The sequence below is a fragment of the Nanorana parkeri genome, unplaced genomic scaffold (assembly GCF_000935625.1).
Source record: "Nanorana parkeri isolate BGI_ZX_2015 unplaced genomic scaffold, ASM93562v1 scaffold634, whole genome shotgun sequence".
NCBI lineage: Eukaryota > Metazoa > Chordata > Amphibia > Anura > Dicroglossidae > Nanorana > Nanorana parkeri.
This window is the reverse complement of record NW_017306902.1, coordinates 257,626-285,405: the sequence shown is the minus strand read 5'-3', so window position 1 is coordinate 285,405 and position 27,780 is coordinate 257,626. Positions and strand designations below refer to the sequence as shown.

Sequence of the window (27,780 nt, the reverse complement as noted above, 5' to 3'; positions counted from 1 at the left end):
ATAGCTCACAGAGAAGATCAGTCCATCAACACTTTTTAGAGTAAATAAGGGAATCAAATGAGTCCAGCTGGCTGAACGAGTGAAAGCTTTACATGCATGACCAGCTTTAGTGAAAAAGATTTCTTAGACTTTTGCTACATGTGGTATAGCTGTACTTTGACTTTTTTTTCCTGCTTATCAGGGGATGGATGTCGGTCTGTTCCGAGAAGCCTATGACACTCCTAAAGTTGATTTTATACTATCCCATTCTGCATACTGTCGGGATGTTCTGAAGCTAAAGAAAGGGGAACGGGTTATTATTGCTAATGGAAGGGTAAGTATATATGGATGACAAGCGTTGCCATGTACTTTCTTAAGCAGTATTATGCTGTGCTTTAGGTTTTCAAGTTTATGGGTAGGGATGCACCAATACTAGTATCGGTGCCAATACCAAGTATTTGCCCAAATGCTCCTGATGCCTATCTTGATACCAGAATCAGAAAGCTGGGCGGTGAGTCATTACATGCCGCCTGGCTTCCTGATTGGAGCATGGAGCTGGCTTCCTGGCCAATCAGGAAGCCGGGGGGCGGGAAATGACACTCCCCAGTATCGGTGCATCGCTATTTATACATTTTTTTTACAAGAGAAATGACGCGGGAATCAGAGTTGAATGATTGAATGAAAAACATTGTAAATATAAGAAAAAGAAGAAATATAAAAATATTTAAATCCCATGTCTGAGCCCCATTGCCCTGAGCTTTAGGAAACCAGGCACAACTCAACCTAGTGGATTCTGTTCTAACCTAATATCACTGATGCGCCAATTGACTCTACAAATATTATTAAACATTGCTTTAGTTACCTCCAGTGTAAGCAATACCAGCCATGAAGTCATGACGTCCTTGTCTTTTTGTTGCAGGTGATTGGACCCCTGAAGGAAGAAGAAATGTTTAACCAAGACGACTTCCATCTCCTGGAGAACCTTCTTTTAAAGACCTCTGCACAGAAGATCAAATCCCACATCCTGAAGCTAGGAGTGGAGGAAGATCAGTAAGTTTTTGTTTAGTACACGCTTGTCTTTGCCTTGGTACCGTTCCCTCAAAAATCTTCTGCAGAATTCTTTCTTCTATCGTTATGGCATTAATAAGCCACTTAGAATGCTAGGCATATCTTAGTATCTGCTAAAGTAGCTGTTGTGTCATTTCTGCTCCTCGATTTCTCCTTTTATTAGCATCCTCTTGGAATCCCTCTAAAAAAAATCCACCTTTTAAACCCTTTTTTCTCATCACTTTAGTTTATCTACTTCTGCTTTTGTTAGTACCCAGGTCTATAACTGTGAGTGTGTGAGTACAGTAGTTCTAGAAATCTGAATTTTTTATTTCTGAGTCTCAACCACTTCATGCACCTGTGTACATTAGTATTGTATTGTAGTACAGTAATACCTTAGTTTACAAGTAACTTGGTTTGCAAGTGTTTTGCAAGACGAGCAAACATTTCTGAACAATTTTGCCTTGATATACGAGCGATGTCTTGCAATACGAGCAGGTTGTAGAAAAGCACCACCCAAATAAGGCTGTAGCAGTGCGAGCGATGAATCTGTTTAACGACAATGCAATGTCACATTTCCGCAAAATCCTCAAAAGGAGCCAACAGCAAGTGTCATTGGATAGATTCCTTGTTAAGGTTTCACGAAATGAAAAAGATTCCATTGAGCCAAGAGATAGCAGTGATTCCATTAGTGATAGTGAAAGTCGTCCTACACAATAATCCTCCTCTCTCTTGTCTCCCTCACACCAGCCACGAAGGTACCTGTAATTGGTTTATTGTTCTTTATATTTTGTACAGTATTATATTACAGTACAGTATTGTAATCATTTTTATATGAATATTTTTGGGTTGTGGAACGAATCATCTGAATTTCCATTATTTCCTATGGGGAAATTCGCTTTGATATACAAGCGCTTTGGATTACAAGCATGCTTCCGGAACTAATTATGCTCGTAAACCAAGGTATTACGGTATTATTATTGCATTGTATTAACTCTTGTCTTGTATTTTCTTTGTAGTGCCAGTGATTTGGTCATGAGGGTGGATTCTATTTTATCCTCTCAACCAAAAGGTGAAGGGAGAAGTGATTACCTGCTGAGTGAAGATCAGCACAGGTGAGGAGTTGTTGATCAGTAAGATATTACTGAGTATTTGTGCGCATTTATATGTAATGTTTTTATTTGTCAAATACGTTTTTTGAGCTTTAAGAAAAAAAAACAGTGTTACAGCATTTTGTATACTTTGGCACATAACAAGTATGGAAGGGAGTATAACAAAGCATATATGGTTAAAAAAAGGAAATTGGTAAGGATTGGCATGGAATAGGGGAGAGAAAAGGACACATTGGTTAGGCAGGTTTGAGAAAAAAACGTTGGTACGTATAATTAAAGAAGAACTCCGGGAAAGAGTGTACTTAACACTTGCAGTGGGGATACCTCCACACTACATGGGTTAAGTGCTTGCTTTTGTATAAGTGCAAAATTTTTTTTTATATTCACCCAAACTGGGGAACGGGCAGCCTGCTACTATGGTCCCTAAAGCCTCTTTCCACCTACGCTGCAGCATTGGAATGTTTTTCAGCATCCTCACGTCTACACACATTTTATAGATGGTGATACTGCAATGGAAAGGGAGAGAGGCTCCAGGGACTTTGAAGTGACATTAAACTCAGGAGTTAAACCTTACAAATGCATTCAAGTACCTTAAAGGAGAACTATGAGGTAAGTGCTTTTCACTCACCTCATAGTTCTAGCCGACCTGTGACAATGAGACTGTCACAGGTCGGCTCAGTAGATCGGGAGGTGAGCGAACACATACCGGCGTTCGCTCACCTCTCGATCCTGTCACGGCTCTCTAGGGGATGGGCTGGATTCCCCGCTCCGATTCGCCAGCGCTGACTGGCGGAACGGACTGGGGAGGGGGCGGGTACAGCTGGCTCTGCCTCTAGATAGGCAGAGCCAGCTGTCAGTCACGCAGCTGGGCGGATCCCGGCACAATTGTCGGGATCCGCTTCTGCTGCGGCGTCTCAGTATACCGCAAACTACAGCTCTCAGTATACTGAGCCTAGGGTGACGGGAGGACGCTAGTTTGTGTCCTCCCGTTACCCTAAGGAGAACTATGGGGAAAAGCCCTAACCCCATAGTTCTCCTTTAACTATTAAGAAAAATGTATCTTATTTGTGTATCATTCTAGATCCTCAAATCATCTCTGAATTGGTGCTGACACTGTCCTTCCTTCTGGAGGGTGGCTACTTTTGTTCCCCATAGTCCCTGTGTGTGTTGTAAGGTAGTCACCACTCCAAGTTCGCTCCTGTGATGGACTACAATTTCACATTTAATTTACTAATTTGTATTGAGATTGTAGTCCATCACAGGAGTGAGCTGGGAGCAGTTTCTACTTTACAACACACACAGGGACCATGGGGAATAAAAGTAGCCACCCTCCAGAAGGAAGGACAGTGTCAGCACCAATTCAGAGATGATTTGAGGATCTACAGCCAAGTGATACACAAATAATATAAATATTTGTTAATAGTTAAGGTACATGAATGCATTTTTAAGATTTAACTCCTGAGCTTAGTGTCACTTTAAGCCAAGCCATGGACTAGTAAAGGCAATGGCCCATGGGGCAGACGTGGAAAGTAAAGAATCATCTTCAAAGTAATTGTTTAACAGTATCTGATTCTCTAAACTCAATAATTATAATAGTGTTCCAGTGGCTGTAGTAGATTACGAGGATGTATATAATTATCAGACATTTTCTGCTTAAACTAGTTAGGTCTCATTTAGAGGTCTGCACTTAGCACAGCCCCTTGTAAACAGTTTTTAGTAGGGAAAAAGGTTTCTGGGTGGTTCTGAGAGATAAGGGTAAAGGCAAGCAACTGGTTTTAGAATGTTAACTTTTAAACGTTTAATAGGGACGTCAGATTTGCTTTAAATCGCCAATCACTCTTTAGTTTCAGATAACTATTCCTGCAGTAGGCTTATTATGCAATAGAAATCATGCTCAGTCTGAACAGGAAAAGAAAGGAGCACAGTGATGTATCCTGATACTGGAAGCATCCTCTGCTCTGGGTTCATCTGGTTCTGGTTAGACAAAAAGTGTTACTTTGTACCACAAGGTATAAGGAGGAAAACCAGGCACGTTACATTACACTTTGGGGAACACTATACCATGACTAACTACTTTCCTCTACGTTTATCTGCACTACTGTATTGAAATCCAGCATTGCACATTTTCTTTCCAGTGCCATTAGGATGAGACCCAAAGAAGGCATTATGTACTTTGAAGTTGTAGCCATTGTGGATCCTGTGACAAAAGCGGCACAGAGGCTTGCTCCATTATTGTTGGTATGTACACTTCAGTTATCCATTATTATTATTATAGGAATGACTTTTCTTTTTAGGTAAAACTATAGCCCAATCCTCTGACAATGTTCTAAATTCTGGTGTTCCATATTTCAGGTTTTGAAACAAATCATAAATATGAACTTGCGTGTTTTTATGAACTGCCAGTCCAGGTTATCAGACATGCCTCTGAAAAGGTAAGAAAACATGTTTAAAGGGAGACTGTATTGTGTTTTCAGTGAGTGCTCCTTTTTAATTATTGCTATGCCAGCTATCGGGGCGATCATAGCAGATTCCAAAGTATTGTAGTCCAGGTATCCTTTTTGCCATTTTAGACCCTTTAAAATCTCAGAAACATGTTGAGTTGTTTCTGAATATTCTGAGTAATAAATTTGTTTGGATTTTTACCATTCATCTGGCACTCTGTGCTGTTCACACTACATGCACGTGTCAGAAAGGCTACATAGAGGCTTCCTATTCATTTGAACACTTCTGAGATCCAGCTCTCCTAACATATAACAGATATATATATGTATTTTCATGATAGGAATTTTTATACAATCTTTTTGATGCTCCATATAGTGATGTCTGTGTGTGCAGTCTGTGTCTTTGCTAAGCAACTTCAGCAAGATCATCTACAGCAGTGGTTCTCAACCTGTATTACCTGAGGGCCCACATTTGTCCTTGATCATTAAGTCGTGACCCAAGTCGCACCACACTGGAATGCAACCGATCAAACTGTGGGCGGGAGGTGTGTTTGCGGTGCCATTTAAATGAATGGCAATGCAACGCTCGTACCAGAATGAACAGTAGGTGCAATTGCATGGTAGTTTGAGATTAAAACACTGACAGACACACACAACCACAGACACAATCTCGCACACTCACAGACATTCTCACATACATACACACTCCCAAAAACGTTTAGGGGTTCAGTGTGGGCTGCTGTGCTGTGATGGAGCTTTATCGTACATTGCTTGTACAGTTCCCTTGCACTCCCTGTAGAGATGCTGAATGTGACGTCACGCGAGGGAGCTGTAAGCAATACACGTATGGATGGAGCTCCCTCGTGGCCTTACCCCCACCCCCACCTCACACTGTTGCTCGATGCCAGGCAGCATATTTTGAATGGCTGCTGGGCACAAGAACTGACAGTGCTGCTCTATGGGGGAGGCTGAGGAGCTTCTCCCCTAGTGCAGTGGAAGGCATCCGGCGACCCATTGAACATGGGGTCGCTACCCACGTTTGGGGCACGACCCACCAGTTGAGAACCATGGACCTACAGAGTAGTTACATGGAAGCTGGCTATTGACAGAAAGCTGCTGATCTCGAGTGTCGCTTGTGTCTGTCGGGCCGTTTCTGATGTGGTAGATGGTCTCCAGCAGTCAGAGACTCTTGTTATCACACAGTGAGATTTTTGTTTGTCTTAATCCTTTACTTTGAGAAGTGCTGCAGATATGTTGCTGTCACTGTCAGGCAATTATCAGTGTCCCTGGTGGACATTTGACTTCAATGAAGATGGCCAGATATCTCCCCACTCAAAGGTCTCAGTAATATCTGCCAGTCTTTGGCCAACACAACAGTGAATGGCGTTGAGTAAATTAGTTTAGGTCTGATCTGACCATAGAACTGCATGTCTCGGACAATGACTTTAACTGAAATAAAAGGATGCAGTGAGTAAAGAGGAAGCACGTAATAGCATGTAGCTAGATGTTGTCTGTGACCATGTTTTGATATGTCCAGCATCACCATGTCCCTCCTGCATCCTGTGGAATGTGGTTTAAAGGTGCTGGTGCTTGACTTTCTGAAATGTTGGGATTTGGGAGGCTACTAAGTTTTGCTAGAGCCCCATTTAGACCAAAAGTAAAGTCTGTCCCTTCCCCTTGGTGGGGACTAGTAAGGATGCGCTCGGGCGTGTTCGCATCTCCACGTGCCGAGCCCACCAGGAAGCTGACATGTGCAAGGCAGGGGAACTGATTGTCTCCTCAGGCAGGAACCTTTTCCTCACAGTTCCTGCTCAGAGCTGCATCTGTATGGAGAAATTGGTAAGGAAGAAGTCATTAAAGGGCCTCAAACCTGGTTAGCGGCAAGTATTTCTATCTTCAGCAGCAACGGGAAGGAAGGCAGCTAAATGTAAAACAGACTTTAGGTCTGCTTTAAGCTTGCTGACAGTAGCTACAGGTGCCCGGTGATGTGATATGCTACGATTACAATTGAAAGTGCCACAGAAAAACAAGAACAAAGCCTTTTCTGTTTCCCCTCATGGTTTATTAAACTGGATAGCATATTAGAGATTGACTAAAACTGATGTTATAGTATTGGGCCCACAGAAGCCAATATGTGATTTCATCTAGCTGTGGTTTGTCTTGGCATTCTATATCTGATGGCATTAACTTGTAGAAAGGGGAACACAGTGACAGCTGGAAACTGATAATCTGCACTGTGACTGTAACCAGCAAAGCGTACACTAGAATATTGAAATCTTTGTGGACATGGGGAGTAATCAGCGAACAGTATTGTTTTTGAAGGCAGTGGCTCATGCTTTCATGCTATAACAGATCATTGCTGGAAGCTTAACATATGGATGAGGCACCTTTGCTCACTTCCAGCTGTTACTGACATGCTGAGCATTTGCAGACAGATAGCTTAGAAAGAATGGGAATAAACAATGTGAACAATGCAGGAACAAAAGTTCAACTTCTTTCTTTCAGACTACATTCAGGTTTAGTGTAATAGTTCATTTCTGTTGTTTGTGGCCTAATGACGCTGTTGTCGAATGCAGAAAATAACATTTCCATGTTATTGCTCACTGTTACTAGCGGTAATACCCATATGGGCTGTATATAATACCTGCAGGGAAAGCCCATATACCCAACCTGTACCCAGAGGGCCACACAAGGCCCATTGTTAGCAGCCATTAGGGGAGCACAAATAAACACACTGCCTGGTAAAGGGACTGTAATAGCAGTGCAGTCTCATGTAACATGTCCATATGTCCCCAGCCTCCTTCTCCTGCAGCATGTATTCAGTTTCCATCTTTAGCAGAACACCAGCCAAAAATAGTAAGATATGAATGGATAACCCATTAAAAGATGAAGAAAACAAAACCAGCTTTTGATGCATCATTCAGATTCAATTTCCCCCGCAGAATTTTTGTTTTTCTGCTAGATGTCCTCAGTCTGATGGCCAGCAACATTCAACCCACTTCCCCTGAGCTCAGGACATCCTGGACCCGACCCAGCTTATGACTGGACAGTGAAAGGAGAAGCAGCACAGCGATAAGCTTATCTATGACTCTGCTCCTATCACTTTGCTTCTTGTCATTACATGGACTGGTTGGCTCCTTGTGATGCTTTTTCCTCCCTCACACCAAGCCCTGCTTTACAGGGGTTCAATAAGCTGATAAAAGGTCAAATCCAAAGAATTAAAAAATACATTTAATGATGTATTAAAGATTACAAATGATATCTACCTAAAGTTCAATTGGAAGTACGGTAAGGCTGTCACACACCAGTGCCCAATTGGTACAAGTAACGTTTATAGCTTTAGAATATCTTGCATCCTCAGGGAAGAGGAGGATCGAGAATGTATGTAGGTCAGAGCTGACCAGGATGGGTTCCAAATGCCGGGAATTACAATACCATGGATCATTAGTGTAACCTTTTATTTCTTGATACAGATGTATTTATTCCACAACACATATATGACTGAATAGGAGACTCACTTTTGCATCCTTTAAGGAGTGTCTCTTTTTAAGCAGTGATGTGCCTTACCCCAGCACCCAGCGGTCACACTTCAGAGAACAGTACAGTGTTTTCAGGACAGTTGCACTTTGCATTGTGGTTTATACCCCACAGGCAACAGACTATACGGTGTGGTGACAATAAATACTTTTTTCTCCGACTTTTCCAGTTTCTACCGTTACGTTTTGGAACCAGAGCTTGTGTTCACCACAGACCACAAATTATCTTCTGGCCCTATTGCAAAGTTCTTGGATATGCCCCAGTCCCCACTTTTCACTCTGAGCCACAGCACGCCGGACAGCTGGATGGTGGAGGCGGTGCGAACGCCTTACGACCTGGACAACATTTACTTACAAGAGGTAATCTGGCCGAGGTGACTTGAATGTTATTCTGTAAGTGAACTGATGTCACAAGTTATTAAACCTGGGCTTCTTTTATGGAAAGGGAAGGTTTTGCCTGCAGCAGGCAGGCAAGGTTACAGTGTATGTAAAGGCTTTTCTCTTTTAGTTTGGATAAAGTAGGACAGGAGTAGACCCTGTGTCAACTATTTATTACTGTCCGTGTGCCTGCCGTTTGTCTTTGTGACCACTGCCATCATGACAGAAAGTAAGGGGAAATCCTAGATTTCAGAAATGTCATGAAGGCAAAGGTGAGGGGAAATTTTCCAAGGGGAAAAATGTTCTGGTAAAAACTGTGTAAGATGGGTATGTCAATCTTCGCTCGCTTCCTGTTGCATCTTCACGATAGGGAGTGAAGGGAAATCTCCCCAGCAAGACACAAACAGCAAAAAAAAAAAAAAAACAGATAGGGGCTTTAACTAGGGATGTACCGATACTAGTATCGGTATCAGTGCCGATGCAGAGTACTCGTACTCGCCCAAATACTTTCGATGCCTAGCCCGATACTTCCGGTAGTTACACGCTACCTGGCTTTCTGATTGGCCAGGAAGCCGGCTCCATGCTCCCTTGTTACTGGTGACGAGGGAGCATGGAGCTGGCTTCTCGGCCAATCAGGAAGCTGGGCATCTTGTAATGACTCGCTGCCCGGCTTCCTGATTGGTCGGGAAGCTGGCCAATCAGGAAGCCGGATGGCGTGTGTGTGAATCACCTCGTAATGAAGGAGCACGGAGCCGGCTTCCTGGCCAATCAGGAAGCCAGGCGCTGCGTCATTACACAGCGCCAGGCTTCCTGATTGGCCAGAACGCCAGCTCCATGCTTTCTGGTCACCTAGTGACGAGAAACATGGGGGCGGCTTCCCTGCTAATCGGGAAGCCGGGTAACGAGTCTTTATACGCCGCCCGACTTCCCGGCTAATTCGGGAAGCCAGGTGGCTAGCCATTAAACGCCACCTGGCTTCCTTAATGGAACTTCCGGTATCGGTATTCGGTATCGGCGAGTACTGGAAAAAAATGGGACACGGATGGCAAGAGAAGAAGATGGGTTAGACCCACCCTTATGGTATCCAAAACTTGAAACAAAACGTTTTGGCTTCAGTTCGACATTATCTTTTATCCTGCACTAGAAGCATAACATTTGGAAACAGATTCCTATGGGCTACATGGGAGTCGGGGTCTCTTCAGTGGGTGATGACCAGCTGTAGGTGGTGAAGTTGACAAAATCCTTTCTGGAGTGCTTGTTATCATGAACGGTGGAACACTGGAGGAAGTTGGGGCTAAGATGGAGTGATGTACAGGACAAGAATGCAGTAACTTGCAGCAGCAGTGATGGGCACCAAATTGTTTGACATATCCCTGACTTTTAAAGTGCTTTTACTATGCATGCATTACTTATGCCAGTAGCTCTGAGGAAGGTTTTTTCATGGATGTTGGTTCAGACCAGCGTATTACTGTCTGCATTGTGCACATCAGTTTTGTATGGTATTTGTACGTTTAAGAACTCTAATTCTTATAGTATTCCTTATCCAGAAGAAGGCAAAAGAAGCCCCCCTGGATGACATCTGCCTAGTTATCTGCACAGGCGGATTCAAAATGTCTTCTTGACCCCATCAATGGCAGTCGGTAATTCCTTGGGCCAGTCATTTCACTGATGAATGTAATAGCTGGAGATGCCATTCCTGGTAGGAAAAGCATCCAGCCCACATTTATATTCACATCATTACCTCTGTTGGTAAAGGATCGGAGAGTCTAATCACTCTAACAGTGAAAAACTCATTTCTATGCTGGTGATGAAATCCTTTCTATTCAAGTCTAAGTGGATGTTCTCTTGTCACTTGTATTGTTCCAGGGATGAAGAGCTGCTTAGTTAGTTCTTTATATTGACCTCTAATGCGATTGAAGGGGTTGTAAAAGAAACAACATATTCAGTTAAGATTCGTTTTTTTCTTATCCTTTATAGGGACACAGGAGACCTCTGGGGTATTAACACTGTCCATAGGAGTTTGCATACTAAGCACAAACATTGTTCCTTTCCTATGTGCTTTTTATAGTTTCAGTTAGAAAAAGAGAGAGAGACAGTGGTGATCAACAGGACAGAAGTTAAACAAAACTTTTATTAACCCTTGCAGCATGGGGTACCGCACCCTAAATTAACTGCTCATTTCTGTCTAGGTGCTAAAATAATAAAGATATACTCACCCGATCCCCGTAGCTGGTATGCTCTTAGACCGGTCCTTCCAGCGCCTCTCACCCTCCGCTGCAGCGGTCTAAGGATCCTCAGGTCATCACGTCCAATACACTGTGTATTGGACGTGAGAACGCAGAGGGATATACCATTGCTGGAATATAGGAGGAGACAGGCTGGAGGGAGCATTGTAACAGCCAGCTCCGAGGTTGGACTCTGGATTGGGGTTTGAGGTTTCCTAGGTCTGACAGAGCTTCTGGGGAAGGATTATCTTATACCCTCATGATTCTTATTTGTTGTTCTGCTGCGGCTTTTTCCTTTCACTGTTCTGCTATAGTCTTGGAATCCATTGTGTGGAGGAGTGTTATATCCCATAGAGAAGGATCAACTTTTGAAGGTCTTCGGTGTCTCCAATGAGCTGAAGAGAAATAAATAATGACCATTTCTTGTAACATGGCCGGAAGCAGCACAATTGCAACAGTTGACTCCCTTCATTATTTCTCCAGCACATGTTTAATGTGACGTTCCATCCATCACTTAGCAGAGTCTGGGTTTATTGAACTTCATTACATTTTGTGCCTGTGCTGTAGTGGATATATACTGTCTTTTCTATTGACTCTTTGCTTTGGTTTTGTCTTGTGTTATTCCAGGTGGACAGCATTGTAGCTGCTGAGTTTGAACTTGAGTACCTGCTATTGGAGGGCCACTGTTTTGACATCTCTACCGGACAACCACCACGAGGACTCCAGTTTACTCTGGGAACAGCAAACAATCCTGTGATAGTAGACACCATTGTCATGGCTAACCTTGTAAGTTTCTGTTTGACAACCTGAATATCATATGGGCTTTAGAGGGCTCACTGTATTTGTGATGCTCCTCTGCAGTTGGAGCCAAGTAATTATTAGTGAGTTGAGACTGAGCATTTGAATGTCACCTGCTTGTAGATATAATGGCCCATTCACACCAGCAGCCACGTTACAACACACGGCTGCGGGTGTACGTTGCATGTCACATGCTTGTAGTCACAGCAGCAGCCACGCTACAACACACGGCTGCGGGTGTACGTTGCATGTTACATGCCTGTAGTCACAGCAGCAGCCACGCTACAACACACGGCTGCGGGTGTACGTTGCATGTCACATGCTTGTAGTCACAGCAGCAGCCACGCTACAACACACAGCTGCTGGTGTACGCCGCATGTCACATGCTTGTAGTCACAGCAGCAGCCACGCTACAACACACGGCTGCTGGTGTACGTTGCATGTCACATGCTTGTAGTCACAGCAGCAGCCACGCTACAACACACGGCTGCTGGTGTACGTTGCATGTCACATGCTTGTAATCACAGCAGCAGCCACGCTACAACACACGGCTGCTGGTGTACGTGGCATGTCACATGCTTGTAGTCACAGCAGCAGCCACGCTACAACACACGGCTGCGGGTGTACGTCGCATGTCACATGCTTGTAGTCACAGCAGCAGCCACGCTACAACACACGGCTGCGGGTGTACATTGCATGTCACATGCTTGTAGTCACAACAGCAGCCACGCTACAACACACGGCTGCGGGTGTACGTTGCATGTCACATGCTTGTAGTCACAGCAGCAGCCACACTACAACACACGACTGCGGGTGTACGCCACATGCTTGTAGTCACAGCAGCAGCCACGCTACAACACACGGCTGTTGGTGTACGTCGCATGTCACATGCTTGTAGTCACAGCAGCAGCCACGCTACAACACACGGCTGCTGGTGTACGTGGCATGTCACATGCTTGTAGATTATTGGCCCAGTCACAGCAGCAGCCACGCTACAACACACGGCTGCTGGTGTACGTTTCCCGACACAGTGCACTGATTGCAACACATTGTATTGATCGTGACACATTGCACTGTTTACCTTTTTTTTGTTAGAACAATATTAAAAAGTCACATGCGATATTTCTTTAGGTTGTATGGGCACAGCGTTGTGCAATACCCCAAATTGCCTTCTCTTACATTGGGGCTGCGCTGAAATAAAACAAGCAAGCATAGCCCCAACACATCTGCTGCGAATGTGTCCTACATAAGTTGTGCATCATTTATTGTGCTTTGGAAGAAAGTACTCATTCATGAACAGCGGTGTGTAAAACCATTTGGATCTGATTTGCAATGAATTGCAAACCTACTGGTTGATATATTGTAAATATTGGCTGTTATAAGCCTGAAATTGTTTAGGAATTCATTATTGAGCATGAGATTGTATTTCCAACCTTTTGTTGTTTACAGGGTTATTTCCAGTTAAAAGCTAACCCTGGAGCCTGGGTTCTTCGGCTCAGGAGAGGCCGTTCTGAGGATATATATGATATTTACAGGTAGGAATGTTCTAACATTAAGGCCTCTTTCACACAGCGAAGAGTGGGGCTGTACAGATCCGTGTGGTGTGCACAGCCATATTGGGCCGTTCCGGGAAGGACAGGTGCTGCGTCTAATTGCGGCCGTACGCTCACCCGAGCTGCACATCGGTGCAGGTGTCCGTTATCGGACGCAGACAGGATGGATCCTGTGTGCGTCCCAGTACGGACACCCGCACGGATGTGCAACTTGGGTGAGCGTACGGCCGCATCATCCCATAGGGAAGAATAGGCTGTTGCGTACAATCAGACGCAGCACCTGTCCTTCCCGTGAACAGCCCGATATGGCCGTGCACGACACACGGATCTGTACGGCCCCACTCTGCCCTGTGTGAATGAAGTTTTGGAATACTGGGCTGTAAAGAAGTGACTTATTTTATTTAGGCATTTTGTTTTTAATTAATGTAGACTTATTATTTCTTTCTGCCTGCCAATTGTAGTCATGATGGCACAGACTCTTCTCCAGAGGATAAAGATGTGATCGTAGTGATTGATGATTTTATGAGTAAAACCATCAAAGTAAAGGTAAGAATAAACGTATATCGGATTGTACAGTTTACCTTTGTACCTCCAGATGGCACTGTTATTGTTTTTGCAGGTTTTTCTGTTTCTGGTTGTTATTAAGAAAAATAACACATTTGTCACAGATATGTGTTCACCTATTATTTTGTATGCGTGTCCAAGTTGTCATGAAAACTTAAGTTTCCCACATGGTAGGTATTTTAAAATTACTGACCCGTGCATGTTGCAGAAATAACTAACTGAAATGCATCTTTATGTCAAAAGGGAGGTTTGGACACATGATACAGTATATGTCATTATATTATTGGAATCTACCTAGTTCTTGCAGTCTTGGAACTTCAGCTGTTGTGGAACTATAAGTCCTTTGAGGCATTGCAAGACTGAGAGCCACAGACATGACTCCCAGAGGCAGAGGCATGATGGTATGCTACTTTAGCACATCTGGAGTTCCAAGGTTGCCCACCCATTTTTTATACTGTGATTCCTGATTCTAGAGTCACTAAACCCAAAGAACATCTCATATTTGTTTATGTGAAACAGCTTAAAATATAAGTAAAAGACGCAGGTGATTATGATAACAAGGATATATTTAAAGTGGCACTAAACTTAGGAGCTAAATCTGGTGCTGACACTGTCCTTCCTTCTGGAGGGGGCTACTTTTGTTGCCCTTGGTCCCTGTGTGTGTCTTGTAAAGTAGTCACCACTCCAAGCTCGCTCCCATGATGGACTACAATCTTACCTTTAGTTTACTAATTTGTATTAAGATTGTGGTCTGTCGCAGGAGTGAGCTTGGCGCGGTGGCTACTTTATAACACACATATGGACCATGGGGAACAAATGTAGCCACCCTCCAGAAGGAAGGACAGTGTCGGCATCAGAGATGATTTGAGGATCTACAGCCGAGTGATACACAAATAAGATTTATTTTCCTTTATAGTAAGGGTACTTGAAAGCATTTTTAAGATTCAGCGCTTAAGTTTAGTGTCACTTTAAAACTGAGGTGGCTTAGTGGGGAGAGATATTTCCAACACACAATTGATTTCCTGTCCAGTGATAGTAACCAATTCTTATATTGGCTTATATTGTTGTTTTAAAGGAATATACACCTTGGTTTGTTTGTATGGAAAGCAAACACACACACGTCTGTCTTTTGTAGACCACATCATGACAAATGTCATGATGTCTGGCATGTAACAGTTACCACCGCTGAAAGTTAGGAAGAAAGCGTTTTTCATTTTGAAATAAATTGCTTTGTCCAGCCCCATTTTCTCTTCTGTAAAGCAGGGAAAGCTAGTAACCCCACAGTGCATGCACTATTTTTTCTGACTGCACCTGAGCGGAACGCAGGCACTGATGTGCCACGCGTTGCAGTGCAGCCGATCGCTTTGTGGCCGGAGGGAGTGGCTGTGGTGCCATTGAGTTCAATGCACCGCCACACCCCCTCCCGCCCTAAAACAAAGTGAGGCAGCCGCAATGCGATCCAGTGCCTATCCAGACAGAATCGGGCCGGAACGCACTGAGGCTGGTGTGAACTAGCCCTTAAAGGCAGAAGGCCCAAGAATGATATCAGAAGCTTTAATCATGGGTTTCATGGGTTAACAGCCTAGGTTTCAAGGCTTCAAACTTACTGGATATTTATGTGCAGAAACAACTAGCCTTACAAGCACCCAGTTTTACTGGTTTAGCTGGGTATGTATTGAGAATGTATTAGGGCAGGGCTCAAAATTTCAAGTCCTAAGCTACTAGCCAGGCCTTAAAAGTTACTCGCCACCAGTTGCCCACCTAACCCCTACCCTGCACCGGCCTTAACTCCGCCAGGTCAGCGGTGTGACGCACAGTACAGAAGTCAGCAGTACAGAGATCAGTAATGTAATGCACAGTGCAGAAGTCAGGGTGACAAACAGTGCAGGATCAGTGTGACGCACAGCGCAGAGGTCAGTGTGACGCACAGCGCATGGAAGAAAGAAAAGGGACTTGCAGTGCACTTAGCTGTTATTCAGGTGCCTCTTCTTTCTCGTGGTGGGGGGCGGTGCAGAGATCCTCCATGTATCCTCTTTTCGCCCTGCTGCATAACTTTCTGGATGGCCGGTCTCACTGTCTCTGCTGTCTTCCTCCCAGCCTGGCAGCTGAGGTGGGCGGAGGAAGCTGCAGAAGACAGCGGAACTGAATGTCATCGAGATGCGCGCCCGGCGGGACCAAAGATGGGGCACTACTGCTGCGGTGATCTTTCGCTTCTGCTCTCCTCTGTCGCTCTGTAGCTGCAGCGGCCGATGAGAAGAGAGAACAGAAGCGAGCAATCGCTGCGGCGGTAGCGTCCCATCTCTGGTCCCGCTGGCGGCGCACCTCAATGAGATTCCATTCGCCCCCACGCAATTTTCACTCGCCAATTGCAAGGGGGTGAGTGGAAATTTTGAGGCCTGTATTAGGGTATTTTATCAAGTCACTATGACAAAAGTACTAAATGGGCCCCTAGCATCACATAAGTTTGTTGCCTTCTATTTATGTAAATAGAAATGAAAGGTTAAGCACCATTTTTTTTTCAGGTTCAGAAGAAGGCAGACAAGATGACTGAAGACCTATTAAGTGAAGGGTCTAATGAAAATGACTCGGGCTTCTGGGAATCCATCAAATGGTAATTTTCTGTCAGGACCGGTTATCATTTTCCTTTTTCATCCCACCGGAGTGATATTGTGTCATATCAAATCAAAATACCACAAAACTGGTCCATGTATCAAAACTGGGAGGCAATAAAATGCATAGCTGGGCATTTCCCAGCTGTCATTTTTCTTCTGTAAAGCAGGGGAAGCTGTTTTTGGCTTGGGTGAGCTATTTTTGGCTTGAATAAACATCTGTCTAATGTGAAGCCCTCTAAAACAGAAGTCAAAAGTTTAATGTACAGTATATGCTCAATAATTGCTCATGAATGGGTAGACTGTCCCAAACAAACATTCTGATGTTTACAGTTTAGTTTACTATTTTGTATTGCGCTTGTAGTCCATCACGGGAGTGAGCTTGTAGTGGTGGCTACTTTGCAAGTACCAAATGGAAGGACAGTGTCAGCACCAATTCAGAGATGGTTTGAGGATCTACAGCCGAGTGATACACAAATAAGATACATTTTTGTTAATAGTTAAGGTATTTGAATGTATTTTTAATGTTTAACTTGTGAGTTTAGTGTCACTTTAACGTAGAGAAGTGAGAATAAGGCCTCATTCACACGAGAAAATACCGGCACGTACAGGTCTGTGCTGCGTGCACGGCCGTATCTGGCAGCTCTCGGGAAGGACAGGTGCTGCTTATGATTAGTACGCAACCCCTGTCCTTTTCTATGGGAGTACGCGGCCCTACGCTCACCCGCCCTGCAAGTCCTTGCGGGTGTCCGTACTCGTACGCTGAAAGGATAGATCCTGTCAGCGTCCGGGACACCCGCACCCGTACGGACCTGCACTTGAGGTGGGCGTACGCCGCCTATTCCCTTAGAGAAGGACAGGGGCTGCGTACTAATCACACGCAGCGCTTGTCCTTCCCGGGAGCTGCCAGATACGGCAGTGCAAGCAGCACGGAGCTGTACGTGCCGACCTTTTCTCTTGTGAATGAGGCCTTAGGCTGCAAAATTCCATTTAAAATACATTGAATTAAATCCTATGCATAAACAATTGGCTGCTTCACCGCTATAGCCAATAAGCTTTATTCTTCTCTATACAACAACTTCCTGCCAGACACAAGCTTCTCCTGTGATGTATTTCACCTATAACTAAGCCCTGCGCCAGGGTGAAATTAGTTTGGGAGTAGCCTCTTTCCGGTGGGATGTTATAGCTCAGAGAAGAATAACGCTTATTGCACTAAAAAAAAAAGTAGTGGTGTTGCAGCCTATCATTTTATGCATTGGATGTCATTCAGGAGTAAGACACATCCCAGCAGGCCTGGGCACCTTCAGCTGATTTATCAGAACGCACATACTATTAGCATTTGAATGAAGCTTTTACTTTTGCTTGTTTACACTTAGTTTACTCCTTTTACATTATCCTTATTGCCCCAAATTATTAGAGTTTCCTCATCTTCCATGTAGGACTTGTGACAGGTTAGATGAGATATATCCTATTATACTTCTAATCTATGAATGATTCATAGTACTGATCGGACCTATATATATATGATTTATTATTCACTAGGGGAATAACTGGAGGTCAGAAACAAGAAGAAGTGAAACAAGATAAAGAAGACATAATTAATATCTTTTCTTTGGCCTCTGGACACTTATATGAGCGATTTCTCAGGTGAGTGAAACTGTTATGCTGTTAGGAAATGCAAAGCCTTTCATTTGCAGAGATCACTGTGAGAACCTAGGACTGCTTGAAGCTCAACTTAATCAATACTAATCTTCTAACCGCTATGCAATCCAATGCCGGACCTTTTCCAGGTTGAATGATGCCCAGTGTCATTCAGCCTATTTCCTGTGATCCTAAGGCATCATGGACGTCCTTCCTAAGGGTATGGCTCCAAGCTCCTCTCACTTTACAGGAGAATGCTGCAGCGAGCGGCATGTCATTACATGGCACTGTTCTCTGCAAAATTCATGGCCTATCCAACACCAGAGGACCTGTCACGTCTCACCAAAAGACCCATGGGCAAAAAAGTTATGAATATAACATTTTAAAAAATGGAAAAAGAAAATTGAGGAGGGGCATCCTGAAATTTGGCTTTACTGTGAATCTTCACTTTGCTGAGGTTTATGTTTAGACTTCATTTTGTAACACCAAAGTAAATTCCTGTTTCTTCCTCACAGAATAATGATGTTATCCGTACTGAAAAACACACAGACCCCAGTGAAGTTTTGGTTTTTGAAGAATTATTTATCTCCTACTTTTAAGGTTTGTACTGTTGGGTGATGTTTGGGATTATTTTATTGTTGTTTTTAGCCCACTGCTTAGATCTAAAGACGCATCAAGGTCGAGTTTCAGGATGCAAATAAAAATAGCAGGAGGGGAATCCTAACTGCAGAGATTTGCATATTATTATTGCTTGTGGACTCTGACTGGTAACTGAGAATGCCATTACTATGTAAGGCCTAAAAACGCAAGCTGTAAGGTTAGCAAATGTTTTCTTGAAGCTGAATTTTTTATTTAAGTATAATTCGCTGTAACATCCATCCAATACTGAGAAGATGGGGTTTAGGTAGACCAGCATTTCACAACCTTTTTTTTCAATCACCGCACCCTTTAAAAAAATCTCGAGGCACCCCAGTTTGAATAAAAAAAAAAGTTAACAAAAATGTAAAAATATCACGCGTTTCACCCAAAATCTATTTCAGAACCTTACACTAGATGGTGGTCTGGTATCTGGTATGCTGGAATCAGCATCTTGCATCACAAAAAAAACAAAACAGTTATCACCTTTGATCCACTGGCTGGTTTGTTGACATTTTTGGCTATTTTTACATGACACCCCTGAGGATCCTAGAGGACACCCTGGTTAAGAAAGGCTGGGGTAGACTGACTCAAGCCCAACTCCAGACCCCCCCCCGCCACATGTATTTTTTGAGGATTTTCAATGTGCTTGCCTTTTTTCAAATGCCTTCTGTCCATTTTCATGGTACATAGGATCCCCTTTACCTCTTTTCTGGGGCTCTGTGATCCTCAGTGATGCAGCAAGCGTAGCTGATGTAGTGACGTCAGAACCATTTTCTGCATCATTGTATTGTGAGTGCAGGGCTCTATGATGACTCGCTCCCAGGGGGAGGGCTACACTCACAAAAAGTGGGTTGAACAACAGCTGGTTTAACCTGGATGAAGGCTTGAGATGGGCCACAGAGTGGTGAGCCTTAGGCAGGGCCATAAGGTGAGACTTAGGTAGCCGCTGATCTCTCCTCCGATCACTGGACCGGAAGTGATGTGTACTACTGTGTCACTGTGTACATTCTCCGGCTCCTAGAGCCAGGAGAAGACGCTGGGGAAGCAGATATCTGCTTCCTCAGCTTCTTTGGGGTCCCTAGGTGACATTAGGGGTCGGTCCATAAAGAGGACCTGTCCCATTATATTTGCTGTTACATAGGCGGCTTCTTAGCACCCTATGTGATAGCAATAAAGTTGAGTATAAATTAAAAAAAATGAAAGTATCATATAAAAATGCAAAAATAAATTAATAAAGTCCCCCGACCCCATGTGCATGCACATACGTGCAAAAACTAAAATTGCGCCACACATGTTACATATAGTCGCAAACATTGGAGTGAGAGCAATAATTCTAGGGCCATCAATCACTGGTAACACTAAAATGATGAGCAATAAAAGCATTTAAATGGTCGCCTATGGGAAATAGTGGGTATGGCCGTTTTGTGCGGTTTCACAGACACACGCAATTTTAAGGCTTGACATGTTTGGTATCTATTTACCCGGCGTGATCCCGTCTTTTATATTTTACAAAAAAATGGGTATTAAATTCTGATTCTGTGCACTAAATTTAAGTCTACTGTATTTTATCCTAAAAATACTGGTTTAATAAACATTTGCGAAAATAATCTGCGACATACAAAATTGCTTTTTTTTTAATTCTACAGGGCCTCCGCTTTCCGAAAATATATCATTGTTTGGGGGTCTGAAGCTGTTTTCGAGCCAAAAATTCAGATTTTATCATGTGTGTGCAAATAGTAAGAAATTGCTCTGACCAGCAAGTGGTTAACCACTAGCCATCCTCCCGTTGTAAAAGAAATGGATGGACGGCAAGCTCCTATTAGCGGGGCGCCGTAAATATATAGCTTTTTATTTTTCTTCTCGTGCGACCCCCCCCCCCTTCACCGCCGTTACCTTTCATACCGGGCTCTGTTGTCCCCTCTGCTGGCCGGGACCGACTCGGGCTTGTGTCAGCAGGAGGATGGGAGAGAGATCAGCATCTTCCTCCTCGCTGAACTCCTCTCCGACATCTGAATGCAGAAGTGGTGTGTATCACATCACTTCCGCATTCAGCTCTCATTTCTCTGGCTGTTATAGCCAGAGAAGAAGCTGGTGAAGCAGATCTCTGCTTCATCACCTTCTTTGGGGGTCCCCAGTTGACATTAGGGGTCCCTAATGTCTCCATAAAGAGGACCTGTCAATGTGCCGGTGCTGTCACACAGGGGGATTGTTATCCCTCTATGAGAAAGCAATAACATTAAGTGTAAAAACGTATACCCCACGAATACGCACATATAGACGTAAACACGCGTTGGGTGAGCCAAGGCGTAAAAATGACAATTGCGCTGCACATGTTACATATCGCCGCAAATTTCAGAGTGCGAGCAATAATTTTAGGGCTGTTAATCACTGATAACACTAAACTGATAAGCGTTAAAAGCTTTTAAAGCGTCGCCTATGGCCAATTTTGGGTATTGTAGTTTTTTGCGGTATCGGGGGCGTGCACAATTTTAAGGCTTGACATGTATGATGTCTTTTTACCTGACTTATTTTATATTTTACCCCAAAAAAATAGTAATAAATGTTTCATAATTTAAAATACGAGAAACTGTTTATTTTTTCAAAATTTTCAGTAAAGTTTCTTAAATATAGTTAAAAAAATAAAAACCCCAGTGGTGATTAAATACCACCAAAAGAAAGCTCTATCTGTCCCCAAAAATGGTATAAAATTAATTTCCGTACAGCGTTGCATGACGGAATAAATGTCAGTCAAAGTACCGCAGCGCTGAATACTGAAAAATGGCCTGGATGGGAAGGGGGTTTAACACCCCGGTCAGCAAGTGGTTAAACTAGAACTCCAGCCATAACTTGGACATAGATAAGAACCTTAGTTTGATTTTCATCTGTACCTCTTTCCCTGTTCAAGAAAAGTTGCCCTCACTTCCTACCTTGATGACAAGTCACGTGGAAGTAAATGGTAATTATTGTTGATACAAACACTTAAAATCCATGGAGAAAATCTCCCCCTTCCCGGCTCTATTCCACTTGAAGAGCACGTAGTGATGAGGTAGTTGGCTGATAATTTTCTAGTGAAACAAACTAGAGAAGAGTTATTTCTTGAACATTTCCACTTGAAGCCTGCCAAATCCTTCCTGTTATCCCTGTTAAATTTACTTGAAAAGGGGAATTAGACTGTGTAATTTCTAACAAATGGAGCTTTATTTTAAGCTGGTCTACATAGGGCTCCCTTGGATTTTGCACCATAGGGAAGTGTCAGCTGCATGCAAGGTTATTAATATGTATTTATAGGACTAGACTGCTGCTTTGTTAAATGTCATTATTTCATGTTAAAATGACCACGCCACTTTCTGCTTCTTAGTGCCACAGGAAATAATTATTCCTTGCCGTTTATGTAAACAATCTCCTGCTGTGGCAGTTATTGTACAGTAATAACTGGATTTCTGGGACTGATTTTCTACTAATCTGCCTGTGTTGTTTTAACTCTTCCAGAACTTCATCCCTTACATGGCAAAGCAGTACAACTTCCAGTATGAGCTGGTCCAGTATAAGTGGCCCCGATGGCTACATCAGCAGACGGAGAAACAGAGAATTATTTGGGGATATAAAATCCTCTTCTTGGATGTGCTTTTCCCACTGGCTGTGGATAAATTCCTCTTTGTAGACGCTGACCAGGTATTTAAAACTGAGGTTATATACATCTTACATTAAAAAGAAATTGAACTTGTGAAGTGTTGGCTAGTAGATAAAGAAAAGTAGTTACATGCATGTACTTAGTGGTGCCGGATGCACCTTGACAGTGATCATCCAGACAACCCAGGAGGCCCCTAAAATCCAAGGTGCTCAGTCTACAAATGTCTACCTTCACATTTCATCCTCCTTCAATGGAATTTGTGGTGGATCAGAGTTAGACTTCCCAGTACCTAGGTTCTAGGGCTCCTGAGGCACTTTGGAAGATAGATAAAGATATGAACAGTCACCTTTAAGTACCAGCATTTAACTTTAGAGCAGGTACCCTTTTGTCAATACTGTATACTTGGACCTACTGTACGTATCCCCTTCATGACAAGATAAGTTATACAGAGTGATCAGCCTGTCTGTCTTTGTTCAATCATGGCCTGACGGAGACAAGTTTTAATGACAAAACTTTCAACAATACTTAAAGTGACACTAAACTCAGGAGTTAAATCTAAAAAATACATTCATGTACCTTAACTTTTAACAAATATGTATCTTTTTTGTGTATCACTCGGCTGTAGATCCTCAAATCATCTCAATTGGTGCCGACACTGTCCTTCCTTCTGGAGGGTGGCTACTTTTGTTCCCCATGGTCCCTGTGTGTGTTGTAAAGTAGCCATAGCTCCAAGATCGCTCCCATGATGAACTACTATCTCAATACAGATTAGCTAACTAAACATGAGATTGTAGTCCATCACAGGAGTGAGCTTGGAGCGGTGGCTACTTTACAACACACAGGGACCATGGGTAACAAAAGTAGCCACCCTCCAGAAGGAAGGACAGTGTCAGCACCAATTCAGAGATGATTTGAGGATCCACATATATCTATTAATGTCAGTTCATTTCCTCCAAAGGTCAGAATCAAATGTCCCTGCCATGCTCAGAAGCACGCTATTGGCAGTTTTGGGGACTACCTCTAAATCTATCAATATGCTTTTTGAATTTTGATAAAAGACCAGAGCACCTAAAAAACCCATATAATGCTGACAACATACAAACTTCATGCAGTGTTCCTGGTGGGATTCAACCCAAGACCCAATGGTTCAAGACAAGAGTGCTACCTAGTATAACAGTAGGTAGGGAGGTGCTAGGTAAGTGAAAGTGAGTGGCACCACACCCCTATAACTGCTGTGTTTTGACTACCGTATTTTTCGCTCCATAAGACACACTTTTTTCCCCCCAAAAGGCCGGGGGAAATGTGTGTTTACGGTATTTGATATGGCCTTTATATGTGTCTTAATATGCTTTTAACTTGTTATAAGAAGCAGACAGGTTACTCCCAAATATAAATCTAATGCTGTACCTAATTGTAGAAGAAATCTGTGACTTCCTCAGCCTCTAGTGCTGTATTACCATTCATATTATCTTATTGTATGGGGGTTCAGGGCAGACAGAGACCCCAGTGAGAGTTTATGGAACAATGGAATGTGTAAACCCTCCACCAAACTCTTACTTGGGGATTAACTACTGCACCGTAATCCCTATCTCAAATCATATACGTTGAAAATGAAGCATAATTATGTGCATGAACCTTTATGTTTGCATTTTAGAATAGCAAACTATTATATTCTTGATAAACTGTAAAATAATGTAAAAAAAGCTGCATTGTGTCATTGTTCAAATCCTCTGTTATTTCTCCAATAGATTGTCCGAACTGATCTCAAAGATTTAAGGGATTTCAATCTGGACGGTGCCCCATATGGATACACCCCTTTCTGTGAGAGCCGTAAAGAGATGGATGGATACCGCTTCTGGAAGTCTGGTTACTGGGCCAGTCACTTGGCAGGGCGGAAATACCACATCAGGTAACCATATTCCATAAAAGCTTTCATTTAACCCAATGTCCTGCCCAGAGCACTGTAATGCGTATGTTTACCAAAATGTATTCTGTAACCTGGGCATGTTGGGTATCGTTTTACTCGTTGTAACCTCATCTTTTATATTTCATTTAAAAAATGGGTATTTTGTTGTGTTTTGGGGCATTTAATTAAATTTTTCACTAAATATTGGGGTTTAATAAGGAGTTGCGCTAATATTGCGCAACATAAAAATTTGCAACTACCACCATTTTATTCTATAGGGTCTTGGCATTCAGAAAATATATAATGTTGGGGGGTTTTAAGTAATTTTCAGGCCTAAAATGTGGAATATAACATGGGTACAAAAAATGAAAAAAAGGCCTTAGTCATGAAGGGGTTAAAGCGTATTTCCACTTTCCAAGTCAAATACGAGACACCCCCACTATATATCTGTTGTGTGTTCCCTTTCACACTGCATCCATAGAAAATCATTGTTTACAAATATTTATTTTGTAGTTGTTTCTTTGGAGCAGGTTTATACAAAAGACACCATAGGCTGATTATATTGCTTAGAATAGATGGCAGTGTGCAGATGAGGGACAGACTGAGGGACAGGTTTTTTTTTTAAAGTGCAATAACATACAATGTAAATGTTTTGCTGTGAATAGGAACATATAACAAATACAACATTGGTGTTGTCTCAATTGGCTGCAAAAGTGTAAATACACTTTAAGGATAACCTGTCAGACATTTTAGGCTTTTAGTAAAAGTTCTGTCTATGGGCAAGGTAGCATGTGGTGCCTGCAATTGCTTTGTTAGCCATCTTTTTGTGAAAATGGTTTCTTTTCTTGAGCTTGTCATGTGTGTCTTTGGGACTAAGTCTCCCTACCTGCCATCAACATGTTTATATAACAAATATATATATAATGGGCAAAATAAAAATAAAAACCTATGCAGTACCTTTGTGCAATACATGTACGTTTCCCCATCCCTTTACAAATGCTTCCGGTACAAAAAAATACCATGTGATCCTGTCAGAAATCCAGTGATCTCTTACCTTCTTTCTGTTGGCTGATAATACGACCTCTACTGCACTGAAATCCCACTCAGCAATCTCAACCCTGCCTGCTAAGACTACAGAACATCACCTGTGCCGCCCCTCTCCACATGCATACATTGATCTCTTTCCCAGAAAACATTGCTGCTGCCTTGACTTTAAACAGCCTGCCTACACATTGTGTTTGGGGAAAGGGCTCTTGGGAGATTTAGTTCTGGGGTGTGCCTACATCGCTATGAACTTACCTTCGGCACCCTGCAGCTGCAAGAATTCAAACCGGGTGATGATGTCACACATAAAAACTGCTTCTTACTACAAGAACAAGATAAAAAAGAATACTGTAACATGCTCTAGAGGGGGGGAGAGCGATGTTTGATGGAAAATTGGAGTCATGTCTTTACAAATCTTTTAATAAGAGTGCTTTAGTGACCAATTAAGGGTGCTTGGGTGGGGGTGGTTGGGGATAGGGGGGAAGGGCCCACCTAATAAGGGTGCTTGGATGGGGTGGGGGTGTGGGATAAGTGGGAAGAGCCCACCTAATAATGGTGCTTGGATGGGGGGTGGGGATAGGTGGGAAGGGCCTACCTATGAAGTCAGGGACTCCAAGCCCTTTGTAACTTGTGGCAGAAGTTTTACTTTTACAAATGTCTAAGAGGTTCACTCTGAAAGGGTTCACCAAGTAAACAGTGTAACTGGTAATTTGCTAAAAGCTTTTTTAGATGAAAGGAAATGCTATCCTATCTATCTTTGTACTGCCGCATAGCATAAGCACAACTCCATGGCACTCTGTATCATGCCCGCTCTTTGGATTACAAGCAAACATCATTACCACCCTGATATGTCTCTTCCTGTAAGCCCAGCTAAGTGCATCTCCCTTGCAGGCACTTGTACTGTCTGATTTCAGCTGGAATACCGCAAATAAATATAGAGACAGATTTCTAAAACCACAAAAGCTGATTGGATGTTTAATTTAAAGGTGTATATAGTTTGTTTTTATATATTTGCATGGGGTCCGTATTTGTGTGTCGAGAAATACTGAGGTGTTTATGCATGCATTCTGCTTTCTTCTAGTGCTTTATATGTAGTGGACTTGAAGAAGTTCAGGAAAATTGCTGCAGGAGACCGGCTCCGAGGCCAGTATCAGGGCCTGAGCCAAGATCCCAACAGTCTCTCCAATCTGGACCAGGTTTGTGCATTGGAAATATTTTAGCTCCACACTGATCGTTACGTTAATGTGATTCAGTTATTGATAATTGGAGCTTATATTTACATTTGTCTGTTTTCATGCAGCAGAACTTTCATGCATTTTGCTGCATGAAAATACCTTAGAAGTAGAAATCCATTTATTTTCTATGTAGCTTGTTTACATCTATGCATTGCAGTTTAGTGTGAAAGGGAAACTACATGGGCCCATTCACCCACACACGCTCCAAGTTACTCAGGGCAGTGTGAATTCACTATATAATTCTTATAGTTTCTTCAGTCTTAGTGACCTGGCTTTCAGTTATTTGATGTAACATAAAACTCTTCATCTTAGCTGCCCAATCACTAATAACTCATATACATGTTAAAGTGTGTGTGTGTGTATAGTGTAATATAAATAGGTAAGCCATATTAGTCCAGGTTATATATATACACCGTATTTTTCGCTCCATAAGACACACTTTTCCCCCCCCAAAAGGCAAAAATGTCTGTGCGTCTTATGAACGGAATATTCCCCCCAGGTCCAGCGGCTCCCGCAGGGTGATGTGTGTGTGAGAGCTGAGGCGGCGGGGCTGACAGTGTACCGGTAATCACTCGAGCCAGCGAGGCAGCGTAATTTGCCTCTTCCATAATGCCGCTGCCCATGCTGCCGCTGTCTAACTTCTGTGTCTGATCGACTTCTCACCTTCCTGTGTCATGCCATGGAAAGGGAGGAGTCTCAGTATGCAGAAGTTAGACACAGGCAACACAGGCAGCGGCATTGTGGAGGCGGTAAATAAAGTTGTTTCACTTTATGCACCGAAATTTTGGCTGCTGAAACATTTTGTCTGAAAATGGTACTATGAGCAAAATGCCGATAGTAAAAAAAAAGAGCAAAATGCGGTGCATTCCCAGCTTTTCTCCTCCCCGCTGGGCACCGACTGCAAGCTTCGGTTTGTGTCCCCTCCGATCCCCGCTGCTCTCCCCCACCTGTGGCGGTAGAGGCAGTGGGGATCGGAGAGGACACAGAGCCCATCCAGAACCAATCGCAGGAGAGCGGCGGCATGGGAGGAACTGTTCAGGATGGAGAGTGGGAAGGATCAGCACATATGTGAAATATTTGCTGATCCTTTCATGTACTACTCAAATATTGGTGTGCTCAGTTCTGATCACCCCAATGTTTGTAACTAACTGAGAACATAATATTTAGTTATTGAGTGCCCAATTATGAATGAATAGGAAGTGCTCTACAGTCTACATCACTTCTTGTTCCTTCCTGATTGTGGACATGGTAACTGATACTATTTCCTCAGTTTATGAATGGACAGGGACACTCAGTATAGAGGCATCCTGTTCATTTAGTGCTGGGGCTGCAGAAAAAGATTGTGGTCTCGAGCTGTAATATCCCTCCAAAAAAGCTCCTGTACTTTTTCCAGCGACAGGCGTTTTGCTTATTGCGACAAAACGATCAGATGTGAACAGGGC

At 43.1% G+C, this 27,780-nt stretch overlaps 1 protein-coding gene across 1 annotated transcript in view; it reads left to right on the top strand.

Moving 5' to 3' along the window:
* Positions 1–27,780, top strand: part of UGGT1 (UDP-glucose glycoprotein glucosyltransferase 1) — a 78,593-nt gene that overhangs the window by 46,471 nt on the left and 4,342 nt on the right. The window contains exons 24-38 of the mRNA XM_018563120.1: positions 182–313; positions 899–1,029; positions 2,046–2,141; positions 4,274–4,376; positions 4,491–4,570; positions 8,286–8,475; positions 11,346–11,504; positions 12,966–13,051; positions 13,531–13,615; positions 16,156–16,244; positions 17,785–17,889; positions 18,399–18,483; positions 22,012–22,194; positions 23,902–24,062; positions 26,185–26,299. Of these exons, the coding sequence (XP_018418622.1) occupies positions 182–313; positions 899–1,029; positions 2,046–2,141; positions 4,274–4,376; positions 4,491–4,570; positions 8,286–8,475; positions 11,346–11,504; positions 12,966–13,051; positions 13,531–13,615; positions 16,156–16,244; positions 17,785–17,889; positions 18,399–18,483; positions 22,012–22,194; positions 23,902–24,062; positions 26,185–26,299 (1,800 nt within the window). The remainder of the gene's footprint in view (positions 1–181; positions 314–898; positions 1,030–2,045; positions 2,142–4,273; positions 4,377–4,490; positions 4,571–8,285; positions 8,476–11,345; positions 11,505–12,965; positions 13,052–13,530; positions 13,616–16,155; positions 16,245–17,784; positions 17,890–18,398; positions 18,484–22,011; positions 22,195–23,901; positions 24,063–26,184; positions 26,300–27,780) is intronic.